Raw genomic sequence first — 13,387 nt, forward strand, 5'->3', positions numbered from 1 at the left:
TATTTGAAGTAGGCCTACAGTACAAACACACGCACAAACACACTCCATACATATGTGCACAAAAACACGGACATTGATTAGTAAATTCTGTCTGAAAGGCTTTTGTTACTCCATCCTTCTTTTAGGATCATTAAAATGTCTGAAACGTACCTCAGAAGTACAACATGTAAAATGTGTATCATAAAATAAACAATTTTCTTTACAACTGTCTTATCCGTGACCTATATACAGTATACTGTGGGCTTCCACCAGTTTTGAATGGACACTTTAGCTTTTCCCTGTATTTTTGTGATTAATTATAATGAAATATGCCGATAATTGGAATAAATTATACAAAATATTGTAAAAGTAAAAGTGTGAAGTATGAAGTAGAATTTAACTAGATGTTAATGTCAAAGTGCCCAGAGCTAAAAGATTTTAGATCCATATCATGATTTTTTTGCTGTAGGAAGGAAGCCTGATCTATATTGTATTGTAGTGTAGCCTATTAGGTTTCAGGCTGTTTTTGTGTTTGCTGGATGTTGTTTGCACTCTCCATTCAATCATTTTTTCTCCCTAAAAACTAAAATGGTGTCATGTGTCGTGCTTTTGTGAAAGTCCTTTACCCTTAATCTCTTCTTTTCACAAAGAAAACAGTGTTAAATGTCACACTTTTGTGCCTGTCAAAAGTTAGGAACAAGACTAATGCAGCTAACATAATACGACGCCTCTGCAAGGAACACAACCTGACATGTCTTTTTAAGGATTTTTTTTTTAGGTTATGTGAAAATCGAACATGGTGGGGGCATGTCCAACTTACTTTCCCACACATCCCACGTGTGTAACTGCCCTTGACGTGTCTGTGAAGGCAGATGACCTGAGAACACAACATTCTGATGTTAAAGAATGCTGTGCCATCAGGACGGACACACACACACACACATTAATGTTTATACACTGCACCCAAACTGAATTAATGGATCATATACATACAGTTCAAATTAATGCACATTTAAGAATGCGCTCTCTAACATGAGGGTACACACACGTCTGTTTCCACTTAAGCTATATAAATGAGTGTTTAGATTGACCTTGTGGCCTTCATACATTCCTGCTTTTTTCTGGATAGACTCCCAGGCTCAGTTCCAGATGGTGAACTCATCACGTCCTCCCTCTCTCTGCTAGGAGTACAACATGTGACAGTCAATGTCTTCTCCTGCCATGCATGTATTTACACTATACGAAACATAGTTTGGTTTAGTCAACGCAATCCGACTGTAGCTGCGAATCCTCAAGTGCAAGACTCCACAGTCCGCCTCAGGACTCTGTGTAATGACGAGCCGTTATCAGTGGACTGGAGCCAGAGCTCCCTGGAGGCTCTTCAACACCTCTGTCAACGTAGCCTTTTTGTGAAAGCTAAACCATTTTTTTCTTGTATCAGACTGTAAACATTTCTGCTGTAATGTTGGTCATGGAGGTCCATGGGGATCGTCTAGCTTTTTGGAACCAGCCTCGAGGGGCCATAGTATACAAAGAGTGGAGTTTTAAGTAATAGGTTGTTTCCTGGTGCTGTCCTGTGCAAATCATTTTGTTAACAGCACAAAAAAGGTGCCTCTTGTTCCATTAGGTACTCGTCATGGGTGTTAATAACAAAATGTCATATGATCCCCCCCACACACACACACTGTAAATGTTTGCATATGTATGGACTTTTTTATTTATTTATCTGTGTTATAATGTAATATGATGCAAACACTTGAGTAGAATTTTCACCACCCGCACATTACTTTGTTTCTATATTTCCCAAACAAAACACTTTACAGCAGCCGTAAATCCCCATTGGCCCCGCCTCTCTTTACGACAGTTACTGTTATCAGTACATCTTCCCCCTTCATGAATACAAACACAAACAGAATCAGAAGCAATCTGTTGGACAGCAAGAAAGTGTAGTATAAAATGATGTGTATCCTGACTGAGTATGTAGGGACTTACAGGCAAAAACACTGTTTTTTCATGCACTGATCAATTTTGAGATTTTGGGCTATTTTTCTTCCTTAACATCCACATTAAGGTTTTTATTTTACTTCATTTTGTCTCTTTCGTCAGTAGATTTCTCCTAAATTCACCAAAAGTTAACATGCTGTTGTCTGACCCATGTCAGGTCAGGTGTCATTGTAGAGCTCTCTCTCTCCTGAACAATTATGTAGGCTCCGAAAATTTCTGTATCTGCAACCAATCGTAAAAGTATGATTTACATCAACAATCTATGGAATTTTACAAGTCTTTAAAGGCTGTTTTCTCAAAAATAGTTTTTCCTCAGACTCCGAGCTAAAAATCTCCACTTCAGCAGCTTACAGACACCAAACCTTCCAGTTTTATTCCTGTCTATATTTTGAAGGTTTTTACAGAGGGGATTGTTGATATATCATTCACAGCCTGATTTATACAACATTTTGTTCCTAAAAACAAGGCGAAATTAGATTTTTTTAGGGCATGTGACAGTATTTTCTTATTTACAGAGTGATAAAAAGAGATATCCAAAATCCCCTCAGTAAAAACTTCTGACTCTAATATGTCAACAAAATAAAACAAGAATTTTGAAAGTAGCTTTATCCATTTTTCAGATTATAAGCATAGTATTAGGGTGTACTCCATATAGCCTAAGTTTATGGAGGAAATTTAATCTTTGAGCCAGCTTGGAACACAAGGCTGTGTGCTCCTGCACTCATTTGTATAGAGTGTGAACAGGATGGGTGAACTCACACAGCCTTGGGGAACTCCAGTGCTGCAATATTTGATCACTTGTTACCTGTCACTGAACTTATTAGCTTTGTAACGTTTTAAAATGACAGACTGGTGCAGAGGAGTTAGGATGTAACACTATTCCTTCCTCTTGTGTTCGGGTCACCAGTGACCCGTTTTCAGGTTATAAATGCATAGAAGTACCACATAAATTTGTTTGTAGCATCAAGGATTTTTGACTTTGTCAGAAACAAAAAAAAAAGTTTCACAAATTTCTAAAATGCTCTGGTTAAAATGTTGACCCGGTTATAACGATAAGAACAATAATGAGAGTTAAAACTGAAATCATAAGTGCAAAACCAACCTTTTCATGGATAAGGAAGCCTAACAATGTAACCAAGAGATGAGAAACAAAACCGACCCTAACACCATAAATGGCAGCAGAAAGCTGACAAGAGGAAGGTTCAATTGATGACATGGTGTATACTGACAAAAAAGGCCCAGGGACCCACACCAAAAAAATATTAAAACCAATATTTGCATGGATAAGGAAGCCTAACAATGTAACCAAGAGAAGAAAAACCAAGAGAAGAAAAACAAATTGGATGAAAAAGAATGTTCTTAGGGTATTTTACAGCTGATTTACTGTAAAACACGGGTAAAAAGTGACCCTAACACCATAGATGGTAGCAGAAAGCTAACACAAGACGAACCTCTGGGCCGTCAGAGCTGTTCAAAAAAAAGGACAGCTTCAGGTCTAAAGCCAGGGAAGTCTGTGTGTCCCCACTGTGTGTCTCACGTACTGTATGCCACCATCACAGAAAGTTTGTCTACTCAGCATTTTTGTGAAATATCAAAGCCAGTGTGACGCCATTGTCTATGATTGGATTGGTTTGAATAAGAAAGGTGATATCATCGCCAAGATAAGGATTATAAAAGGTGTATTGAGGGATGATATCAGTCGTGTCCAGCTGAGTAGTAGGGTATTATTAGTTTTGTCTGTCCTCTTTTTCCTTTTTTCTGCTTTTCATCTGTCTTTGGATATGACACAGGTTTTGTTATCAAGGAATACGATTGTATTGCATTAAAATACATTTGTCTCAGGTACCTGATTAAAGAATCCAGTTTATTCATAATAGTGTATTTAAAGTATTAGTGGTGAGGTAGAAGTCAGGCCCAGTCCTGGATTTCAGGCTCCATTGGCAGCTTTGGTGAATCATTGATCCTAGATAGCAAGTTAAAGCGCCAATTCGAGTTAGTGACACAACACCTGTGCTATAAGCAACTGAAGGGGAAGTACAGTAGACATGCATTGTCCATTAGGACGAATGTCATCATGGAAGCACCTGCTGCAGGCACTGCTGCTAGTATTACAACTCCAAACAATGACTCCCTGGAAAAAAATTGTGAATGTACTGAACTCTGGGGTGGTTAACGTTTCAACCCACTGGCTGTATTTGCAGGAAATGTTTTTGTACACTGTTGAAAGTCTCTTCCTGCCAAATTAAAGTCCTTTTTCTGCCCCATGAAAGTTTATAATTATGCTTTGTTTCATCCTTGAATTTAGTGGAGTTTAGCCAGGAAAGTCCTGGAAAAGTCTTTGAATTTGATGTTTAAGGATTATGCTTATGAAAAGGAAGCCACATTTAAAGGGATAGTAGCATTTTTTTTTAAAGTGGGGTTGTATGATCTACAAATAGCCCTGCCCAGAGATTTACAACATACATTGTTGTGAATGGACCCAAAGAAACGGCCTATTTTCGCTGCCTAAAAGCATTTTTCCTGCACTTTGAGGGGCTGGAAAAAATTATATTATAGCGAACAATGGAACTGTGTTTTTTTTTTTCAGGTAAAACCTCTTTTAGGCCACGAAAATAGGCCGTATGTTGTAAATCTCTGGGCAAGGCTATGGGCTGGCGTTGCTAACGGGAGGAGTGCAGAGAGTCTTCTACTGCAATTAAAGTACTTAGGGGCTATTTGTAGATCATACAACCCCACTTAAAAAAAAATGCTACTATCCCTTTAAGTTCATGTCTTTCTTTGTTTTACTTGAAAAAAAATGTTTTGATACTTAATCAAAGTACATACAGTATAAGATACTTTAAGATTTTTATTCAAGTAATAAACTTCTACCAAAGTTTGGGTGACCCAGAACCTTCTTGCTGTACCCCCCGTGCCACACATACAGACATGAAAGCAGAAATAATAAGTGAATATTCACTCATTTCATTCCATAGTTAGTCAATATATTTTAATTTTCAAGACAGAAGATTTTATTTGAATTTGCACCTTGGCAACAAACAAAAATACAGTTAGCGTCTCTGTGCTAAATCTGATACTGGTATCAGGTATGCAAACCATTTATAATAATAATCCTACAACAAGTGCCATTTGATTTGATGGTTTGTTTGACTCCAACCCCAAATCCTTGAAGTCCTCTCATGTGCAAACAAAAGACAATCTTTAATCAATCTGGTAAACATTTCCTCCAAAAGACAACACAGACACACACACACACACAGGATAGCAAATTCATCCGTCACACAATAAGCCTGACAACACAACATCCACAGCTCTAGAGCTTTACATTTCCAATCAGCCTTCAAGCTTTCAGAAGAAAAAAAAAAAAGTAAACACATCAATCTCAATTCTTTAACTAATGCTTCCAAATACTGTATAGGTGGTTTCTGTATTCACATATTAGTGAGGAAAAAAAGATACACATTTCACACTGTCACACACTGTTTGATTCCAGTTAAAGTTCGGAAAGATTGTACTGTACAAACTCTTAATGTGCTGTGCCAAAGCAAGTACATAAGCTCCAAGACTTTCCGTTCCGAAGAAGTACAAAACAAATTAATATGAACATGTGAATTTGCCGTTTTAATTCACTAAAAAATACTGGACCCTGTTTCACTCAACAGTCACTTTAAGCAGTTTTTTTTAGTGAAGACCTTTATCATGTGTAATGTTACGAGAGAAAGACTGGAGTGAGATGTTTCCAAAGACTTTGTCTGTGTGCTTCAAAGGGAGAATTCATTACATCATCTAATACCTCCTCACCTGTAGCTTGCTTTATTGTTATTTTAATCTCTGGTCTGTTATGTATTCATGCTGGCTTGTTAGAAGCAAATTTAAAGGGACAACGAGGAGTTTTGGAAAAGCGAAGTGTTTTCACACTACATTTATGAGCTTCCGCACGCACCGTGAAATTCTTTGACCGGCGCAAGACGGACTCATGTTTTCATTCATCAAGAATTAAAGTCAGAGGTTCGAAGACGATCACATACCGTCGTAGTTCCGACCATAAACGGCGATTCGGCTACGTTATTCTCATGACTCGCCGCGAAACCGAAAGTAAGGAAACGCTGGTCGGCTCGCCCAGCATTTCCGCCACCACTAATAATAACAAAATAACAATAGAGACAAAACAATATATTTATCGAAATATGGGCCCATTAACAAGTGTGGGTAACGTAGATTCATCCACATTAATATGAGACTTTTTTATTGTAGCGGAATTTTTCGTTCTGCCGACGGTGAAACTCCTCGTTGTCCCTTTAATTAGGAATTGCTGTAGCGGCCTACTAGGAGTAGACCGTGCATGTAAAACATTAGTGTTTTGGTTTTGATTTTCTTTTCTACTACAGAAACCCCCAAACACACCTACTGAAGTATGTAGTATGTGTCCTGATTATCAAATGTATTTGTGACGTTGTGAAACACCACATCTATCTCCCCTAAAGTCCTGTGATTGGTCCGTTTTCTGAGCAAATGACAATGGAACAGCAGAGATGACAAGTGTCTGTCCTGTGTGACAGCTCTACCAGAGTTTGTTCACATATCTTACACCTGCCTATGTAGCCGGTGTTATCTGGCTCCATGGTGGGCGACGATGCAAACCGTTTTGCCAAGAGGTCAATGACCGCTTGGCAGTCGGGTTTGCACGTCCCGGACCCTCCGTTACACCTACGGTCAATGTATTTGTTTCAAATGAACCAAACTGTGTGAAACGTCCTGTCATATGGCGGACAGAAGAGTCTGACTGGACAATTTGATAATCATGCTGCAATTAGCAAGGTATGCAAAGGTATCAAAAGGCTTGAATTAACTATAGTTCATTTGAAGCACACTGAAACTTTTAGTTACAGGCTGAAAACCAGATCCAGAGTCATACAGAGGAATGTTTTGCTTTCAGTGGTCATGTAATCATCTACAGCAGGTTACAGACATTACAGTAATAGGTGTCTGAGATCAGTGTCTGTGTATTCTCCGGTAATACTGACAAAAACAAAACAAAACAAAACAAAGATAGAAAATAAGTGCTAATAAAAATGCAGCCAAAATCTAAGATACTTTGACATACACGAGCAAATAATCAGCTTGTAAAACATGATGTGGTGCCAGTGCAGGTGGCATTACTCAGCACCAAAAACACTACCTAATGAGATTGGGGACGAGCAATTTGGATATCTTCTCGTATGGCATATATAAAACTCATAATTAATTGAAATGTCTGTTTTAGACCCTATATAATGATAACAAATCAAGAGACTTTATCATATTTACTACATAAAAGTCTAACATTTGTTACACAGCAGTTCTGCCCATGATGTACAATACAGACTAATAAAACAAGATATATTAAAATAGATCCCTAGGAACAAATGTTGTAATGACAGATTTATATCATGTTCTGATATGTTCAACATTGCAACAACTTCAGTGATCAGATTTGTTCTGATGAGGCCTGAACCAGACCAGTGCTTACTGTAGTTGCCATGTTTTGCAATCCAGACTAAAGAACCAGAGCTATAATTGTGTTTGAACTAATACTAACTATTGGCTTGTCTAGCTAATGCTACCATTGGCAACATTCTTGAGCATTGTGTACTTGGAACATGTGACAAACACGTGCATGCAGAGGGTGGCACAGTAAGACACTTGTTAATGAATTCACCTGAACTAATAAACCCAAGACGGAACCTTCCAGGCTCAGTCATACCAGCAGTTCCAACAAAAGCATTTTGCAATCATTACTTCATTTCAATGGAAATGCTGTATGAAGTTTAAATCGCTTGTAGGTAAACTCCTCCCCTTTTGCATCCATTCCATTCAAGTGAACTTAAACATGCAAATGTGTGCAGTTGACCTGATGCAAGACAGGGGTAGACGGTGTGTGCGCGAACTTTACTGTATGTCCCATTAGCTTGGAAAGTTGTTGTAAAAGAGTCAGTCAATGGCTCACTAAATACAGTAGTTTACTGAATAATAGCCCTGCAATTAGTGACGACCCCTAGCACCACAGTCTTTGCAAGGTAGTGCAAAAAAGTTCACCATAGTCTGGTAGGACTTAAAGTAGCACTATCGCAAATACAGCAGTAATAGCAATAAATAAATAAAAAAGTGAAATATGCAATAAATAGGTCCAGGGGATCTCCTCTCCTCTCAGTGCAGATGTGAATACTTGACAATGACTAATCATTACTTTCCCAGATGAAAGTAGAGCAGGAAAGTGCCTCTGTCTCATTTAAAAAACTAATGAATGATTAATGTTTTCTATTTCGATGTTGTGGTACCACCAGTTAGCTTCAACATTGTTTCACTGCTGCACGCTGCTATAGTGCTCATGGGCTATGTGGCCTTCGTGTTTTTGAAATGTTATATTTTAACCTCAATCATTTGAGACTCTAGGAACATGTCTCTTTTTTTTCCCAACTCTCTTTTAAACTGGTAAGCAAAAAAAAAAGCACCTATACTGAAAGTAATACCACAGGCAGGTGGTGTTTGATAGTTTATACAGGTTCACAGAGTTCCCAGTTTGTTTTCCCTCCGACTGGACCAGTCAGAGCAGAGATTAAGCAGAGGGACTGAAAAACATAAATGAACACAAATGAATGTCTTTGTTCCACCTCTTTCATCACCCATCATTGTTCTTGTTCCCCGTGTCCTTTTTTCTTCCTCCTTCACAACTTGAACTTCTTGTGTCAGTAGTGAGTGGAGTACCAGTCATTGTCGGTCATCTGAACGAGCTCGTTGACGACATCCAGCAGGTTGTAATTGTGTTTCTTGAGCAGCCGCTGGTTCAGTAGTCGGTCCGCGAAGCCCATCTCCACCAACACGGCCATCATGGTGTCCTGAGTGGATGAGTCAACCGGAGGCTAAATGGAAATATCATCTCATCAATCCATTGAACCTGCTGTTGATTAAAAACTCGATAATACCAGGCTGCCCCCACCTCAAACAGAAACTCTCCAAACAGGAGGGACTTATAGCAGCGGCAGCTATGACATGATACTATGATGTAAATTCTATTTCAACCCTTTCTTAATATTGCAGCTTAAGATAAGATAAGATAAGATAAGATAAGATAAGATAAGATAAGATAAGATACGATACAGGGTTGCAGCAGCAGACAACAGCAAATAAATGTATAGGACATATAATAAATAGCAAATAGCAATAGCAGATGGTAAGATGAAAGTACAGATCAGTCTTGGTATCCATAGATACACGTTACTGTACCATTAGAGGATTCCAACTAAGGTCAGATAAAAAAAAAAAACTTAGAGGTGCATCTCTAATTTGAGAACTTTAAAAAGAACTTCTTAACTACACAGAGATAAAAATGGGTTATGAAATAACATAATTATATAAACCACTTGCTGACCTGTGTGGGGCCTTGTCCAGTGAACAGGGCTTTGTAAGCAGAAGCAGCTACTGACAGAGCTCCCTTCACCAGGCCGCTGGTGATGCCTGGGTTCCTGAGGAGAAACAATAATCTATAATGTGACAACTCAGTATCTAAAGTTCTGCTGTAAAATGACTAAACTTGACTTGACTTGAGCATAAATCTCCAGACTCTACCTTTAAAGTGATAGTTCACCCAAAATTCAAATTTCACTCATTATCTTGTATTATCTTGTATTGAAGCCCCAACATGAGAAATTGTGCCGAAAAAAAAAAAAGTCTATGTTCTAATTAGATTAGATTAGATTAGAAAACTTTATGGATCCCCAAGGGGAAACTGCTTTGCCACGCAATAAAAACACAAACATCACTTAACAAACAATACAAACATTTCCATACCATTGCACAAAACTTATCAACATGATTGGATACTTCATACAACAGAGTAGGCTGCTCAAAGCAAGTGATTTAAATTGATATTAATATAGGCAAAGATAAATAAATAAATATACACCTCCAGAAGATAAAAAAAAACAACAACAACAACAACAACAACAATGGACAGCCGCTATTTGTGGTTAAAATATCTGACTGCTGCAGGAACAAAGGAGCGTCTGAGTCGTTCAGTAGAACACCGAGGCATCACTAACCGCTCACTGAAGGAGCTTTTAAGATCCCTAAATATATTGTGGAGTGGGTGGTTATCATAGAGAAGGACTGTTTTCAACTTGGTCCTTGTTCTCTTCTCCACTATTACCTCAAGCTTATCTGGGTTAAAACCAATCACTGAGCCAGCCCTCTTGATTATTTTATTAATCCTGTTCTTGTCGTCAATAGGTATACTGCCTCCCCAGCACAGAACAGCATAAAATAAGACACTAGCCAGGATACCCTGGTAGAAAATGCCTAGCAGCCTTGGGCTGATGTCAAAGGATCTAAGTTTCCTTAGAAAGAAAAGCCTGGACTGAGCCTTCTTTACAAGGACCCCAGTGTTTTCCTTCCAGTTGAGCTTATTGTCCAAATGGACACCAAGATATTTGTAGGACTCCACAATTTCTATTATCTGATTATTAATTGTCACTGGGACAGCCTCCTCTTTTTTCTTTCTAAAATCGATAATTAGCTCTTTTGTTTTACCCACATTCAGCTGTAAAAAATTTGTATCACACCATTTGGCAAAAGAGTGTGCCTCTTTTTTATAGGCCACGTCATTGCCATGGTTAAGCAGACCCACAAGTGCAGTGTCGTCTAAGCTTGCTTCCTGGTCCGTCCAAATCTCGCGAGATTTGCACCGGTGTCAATGCAAATCGCGCGATTTGGACGGACCAGGAAGAGCAGTGCTGGGAGCTTCCGCTACAAACAAGCTTAAAATCTAGACTTATTTAATTTTTTTCGGAACAATTTCTCATGTCGGGGCTTCAATACAAGAGGGACATTACAGACGAGCACTATGGAGGTATTTGGATGTTTTTTGGTGTGTCTTTTTGGACGAAGAAAATTGAGCCCCGTTCGCAACCGTCATATGGACAAACTTCTCCCAGCCCTTAGTCGACATGAGGGTGAGTAGATAATGAGTGAAATTTGAATTTTGGGTGAACTATCCCTTAATACTTAATTAATAACTTTTTATTTGTGTTTTTCTAGAAACATGACTGGGTGACTTCTCAGCACTGACTGCACACCAGCTTTCATTGGAAGCCCAAAGAAGTCCAACAAAACTAACAAAACAAACTAAGTGCACAATGCAAGTTCCACTTTCAGGAGTATTAGACATTACTAGAAGAGTTCACTAGTGCTCATATCTGCCAAGAGAAAACAATCCTTCACAAGAAGTGACAAAAACATTTCCAAGATCCTCTCCTATAAGCTTCTTGGCAGAGGTAATATGATGTTATGTAACAGAAACTCTTCATGACCCTTGCCTCTAATTTGACATGCGACTTGTTGGATCTGTTCTGCGTCTTACTTGCAACAGTGTCTAAAACTTGCCTCACTCCCTGCATATTACTTGGTAGGTAGTAGACACACACTTCAGTGCAATCAAACAAAATCCAGCCATGCTGACAGCGATTACCATAACCATACTGGACTTTAACCTTTAGTAACACTAGCAACTGTGACTGGCAATTGTGTGTGAGAGAGAGAGAGACCTGGGATCTTCAGGGTTGTCCTCTGTGCCCTCAGTAGCTTCTATATCGTCCCCCTGGCTGTGCTCTGGACCAGAGGCTGTGGGACAACAGATATCACATTATCCTGATTTCCATCACATCCATCCAGTTTGAAAACAGGGCGAAAGAAAAAAAAAGAAAGTAAATGAGGCAGAATGGGATTAATGGGATTTGATGGGATTGAAGCAGTTTGCAAACAGAGTCTGCAAACATTTCTATTCATAGTTTCACTTGACGTCATGGCCGGAATCTACCCCAGGGGGGCAGAACAATGCTCCTTGGCTGCCTCCCAGCCAACAGAGGGACTGAATCCCTGCATTTATTGAAAATGGTCAAACACCGTACATGTGGATTATTACATTTTTAATCATTATACTTGTATGTAATTGTTCTAATATGAAAATAATTTATTTTCATGAATCGTCCTGTTACACACCAGCAGAGTGTAACAACAAGGTGGAATATAATAATACAGTCCACAAAGGCTGGAACTTTGTGACATGTTGTGAATAGTACAACCATGTGTCATGGAGGTCTCCTGCACAAGGTGCCACACAGAAGCTTCTTTCTTACTACCTGGTAAAACCACTAAAATCACTTTTTTCCCCATTATAATCTGAAAGTTTAACTTCTCTGACCATCAGATGTTTCAAAAGTGTTTCATGTTGTGCCGATGTAGAGCTGTGTATAACACATTGGTTCATTCAGCTCTTCTTTATCCCAAGGAGCTGCTGTGTGCGTGAGTCAGATCTGGTCTCTGGTCAGAAAGAAAATATGATCAGCTAAGCAAAACCAGAGGCTATCTCTGTGTGAAATACGATGGCGATATATTGAAAATATGCCGCACCTGACTTTTACAGGGAATGGGAGATGGCTCTTTAGATGGTTTATTCGATATTACATTAAAAAAACACTACCCTTAAAGGAACAGTGTGTAACTTATAAGGCTGTTAATTAGCAAAAATCGAATGTTGCTCCTGTAAATACGTAGCCTATTTACCAAAGTCTGATACACCTTGACACAAACACGCTCCGTAACCCGTAATCTTTTGTTCATGGCGGTTAAGACTACACAAACATACACGTCGTAACATTGTATAACGTTATCCACTGCTCCATGTATTGATTTTCCGCTGGCTTCGTTGTAAACAAATGCACATGGCTGAGAGGAGGGTTAGCAAAACAGAGGAAAAGTGACCAGACTTGCATAGTTCCTCTTTGATTAAACATTTCAGGATATGATAACTTTCTTAAATTTGTGTTTGACTGTGGAAAAATGTTTTAAAAATCATACGTGTAATGGCGTAAGTACTTGGTATCGGTATCGGTGAGTACTCAAATGCAAGTACTCATACACTACTCGTTTTGGAATAAAGTGGTATCGATGCATCCCTAGTTATCAGTAAGCGGTTAGTTTGTGAACGTGTTTGTCCTCGGAGGCCACCGTCACTTTGCCGACGGGAGGGGTGAGTTCGAGCAAGTGAGTGAGCGCTGCAAACTAGAATATGAATGCTGGATGTCACAGTTTCCCCCCAATTATACACACTGGGCCTTTAAAAGAGATAAAGAACAACCCATTGGAATTTGACATATTAACCCAGACTACAGGTTCAGGTTATTTTTATTGGACCCGTAGGTACTGTAAACCTTTGGACCAATCAACATTTCATAAATCTCATCAACCACCAACCACAATATAGCCTACGTTGTACCAGACGACACCTTGTTTCAAAACCAACACACCAAAGAGGTGGGTGCCAGCCTTTTTGGTTTTTTGCGTCTGTTTGAAAACAGGAAAGACACTTGGG

At 39.0% G+C, this 13,387-nt stretch overlaps 2 protein-coding genes across 3 annotated transcripts in view; one reads left to right on the top strand and one right to left on the bottom strand.

The window, feature by feature from the left end:
- Positions 1-13,387, top strand: part of LOC310990612 (histone acetyltransferase KAT7-like) — a 384,780-nt gene that overhangs the window by 218,259 nt on the left and 153,134 nt on the right. The window lies entirely within an intron of this gene.
- The window catches only part of nbr1b (NBR1 autophagy cargo receptor b), a 49,570-nt gene continuing 42,873 nt past the window's right edge, over positions 6,691-13,387 (bottom strand). The window contains exons 20-22 of the mRNA XM_083978042.1: positions 11,562-11,637; positions 9,392-9,485; positions 6,691-8,882 (exon numbers count right to left, since the gene is read on the bottom strand). Of these exons, the coding sequence (XP_083834168.1) occupies positions 8,709-8,882; positions 9,392-9,485; positions 11,562-11,637 (344 nt within the window). The 3' untranslated portion in view covers positions 6,691-8,708. The remainder of the gene's footprint in view (positions 8,883-9,391; positions 9,486-11,561; positions 11,638-13,387) is intronic.

Source organism: Trachurus trachurus (assembly GCF_905171665.1).
Source record: "Trachurus trachurus genome assembly, chromosome: 8".
NCBI classification, from domain to species: Eukaryota; Metazoa; Chordata; class Actinopteri; order Carangiformes; family Carangidae; genus Trachurus; species Trachurus trachurus.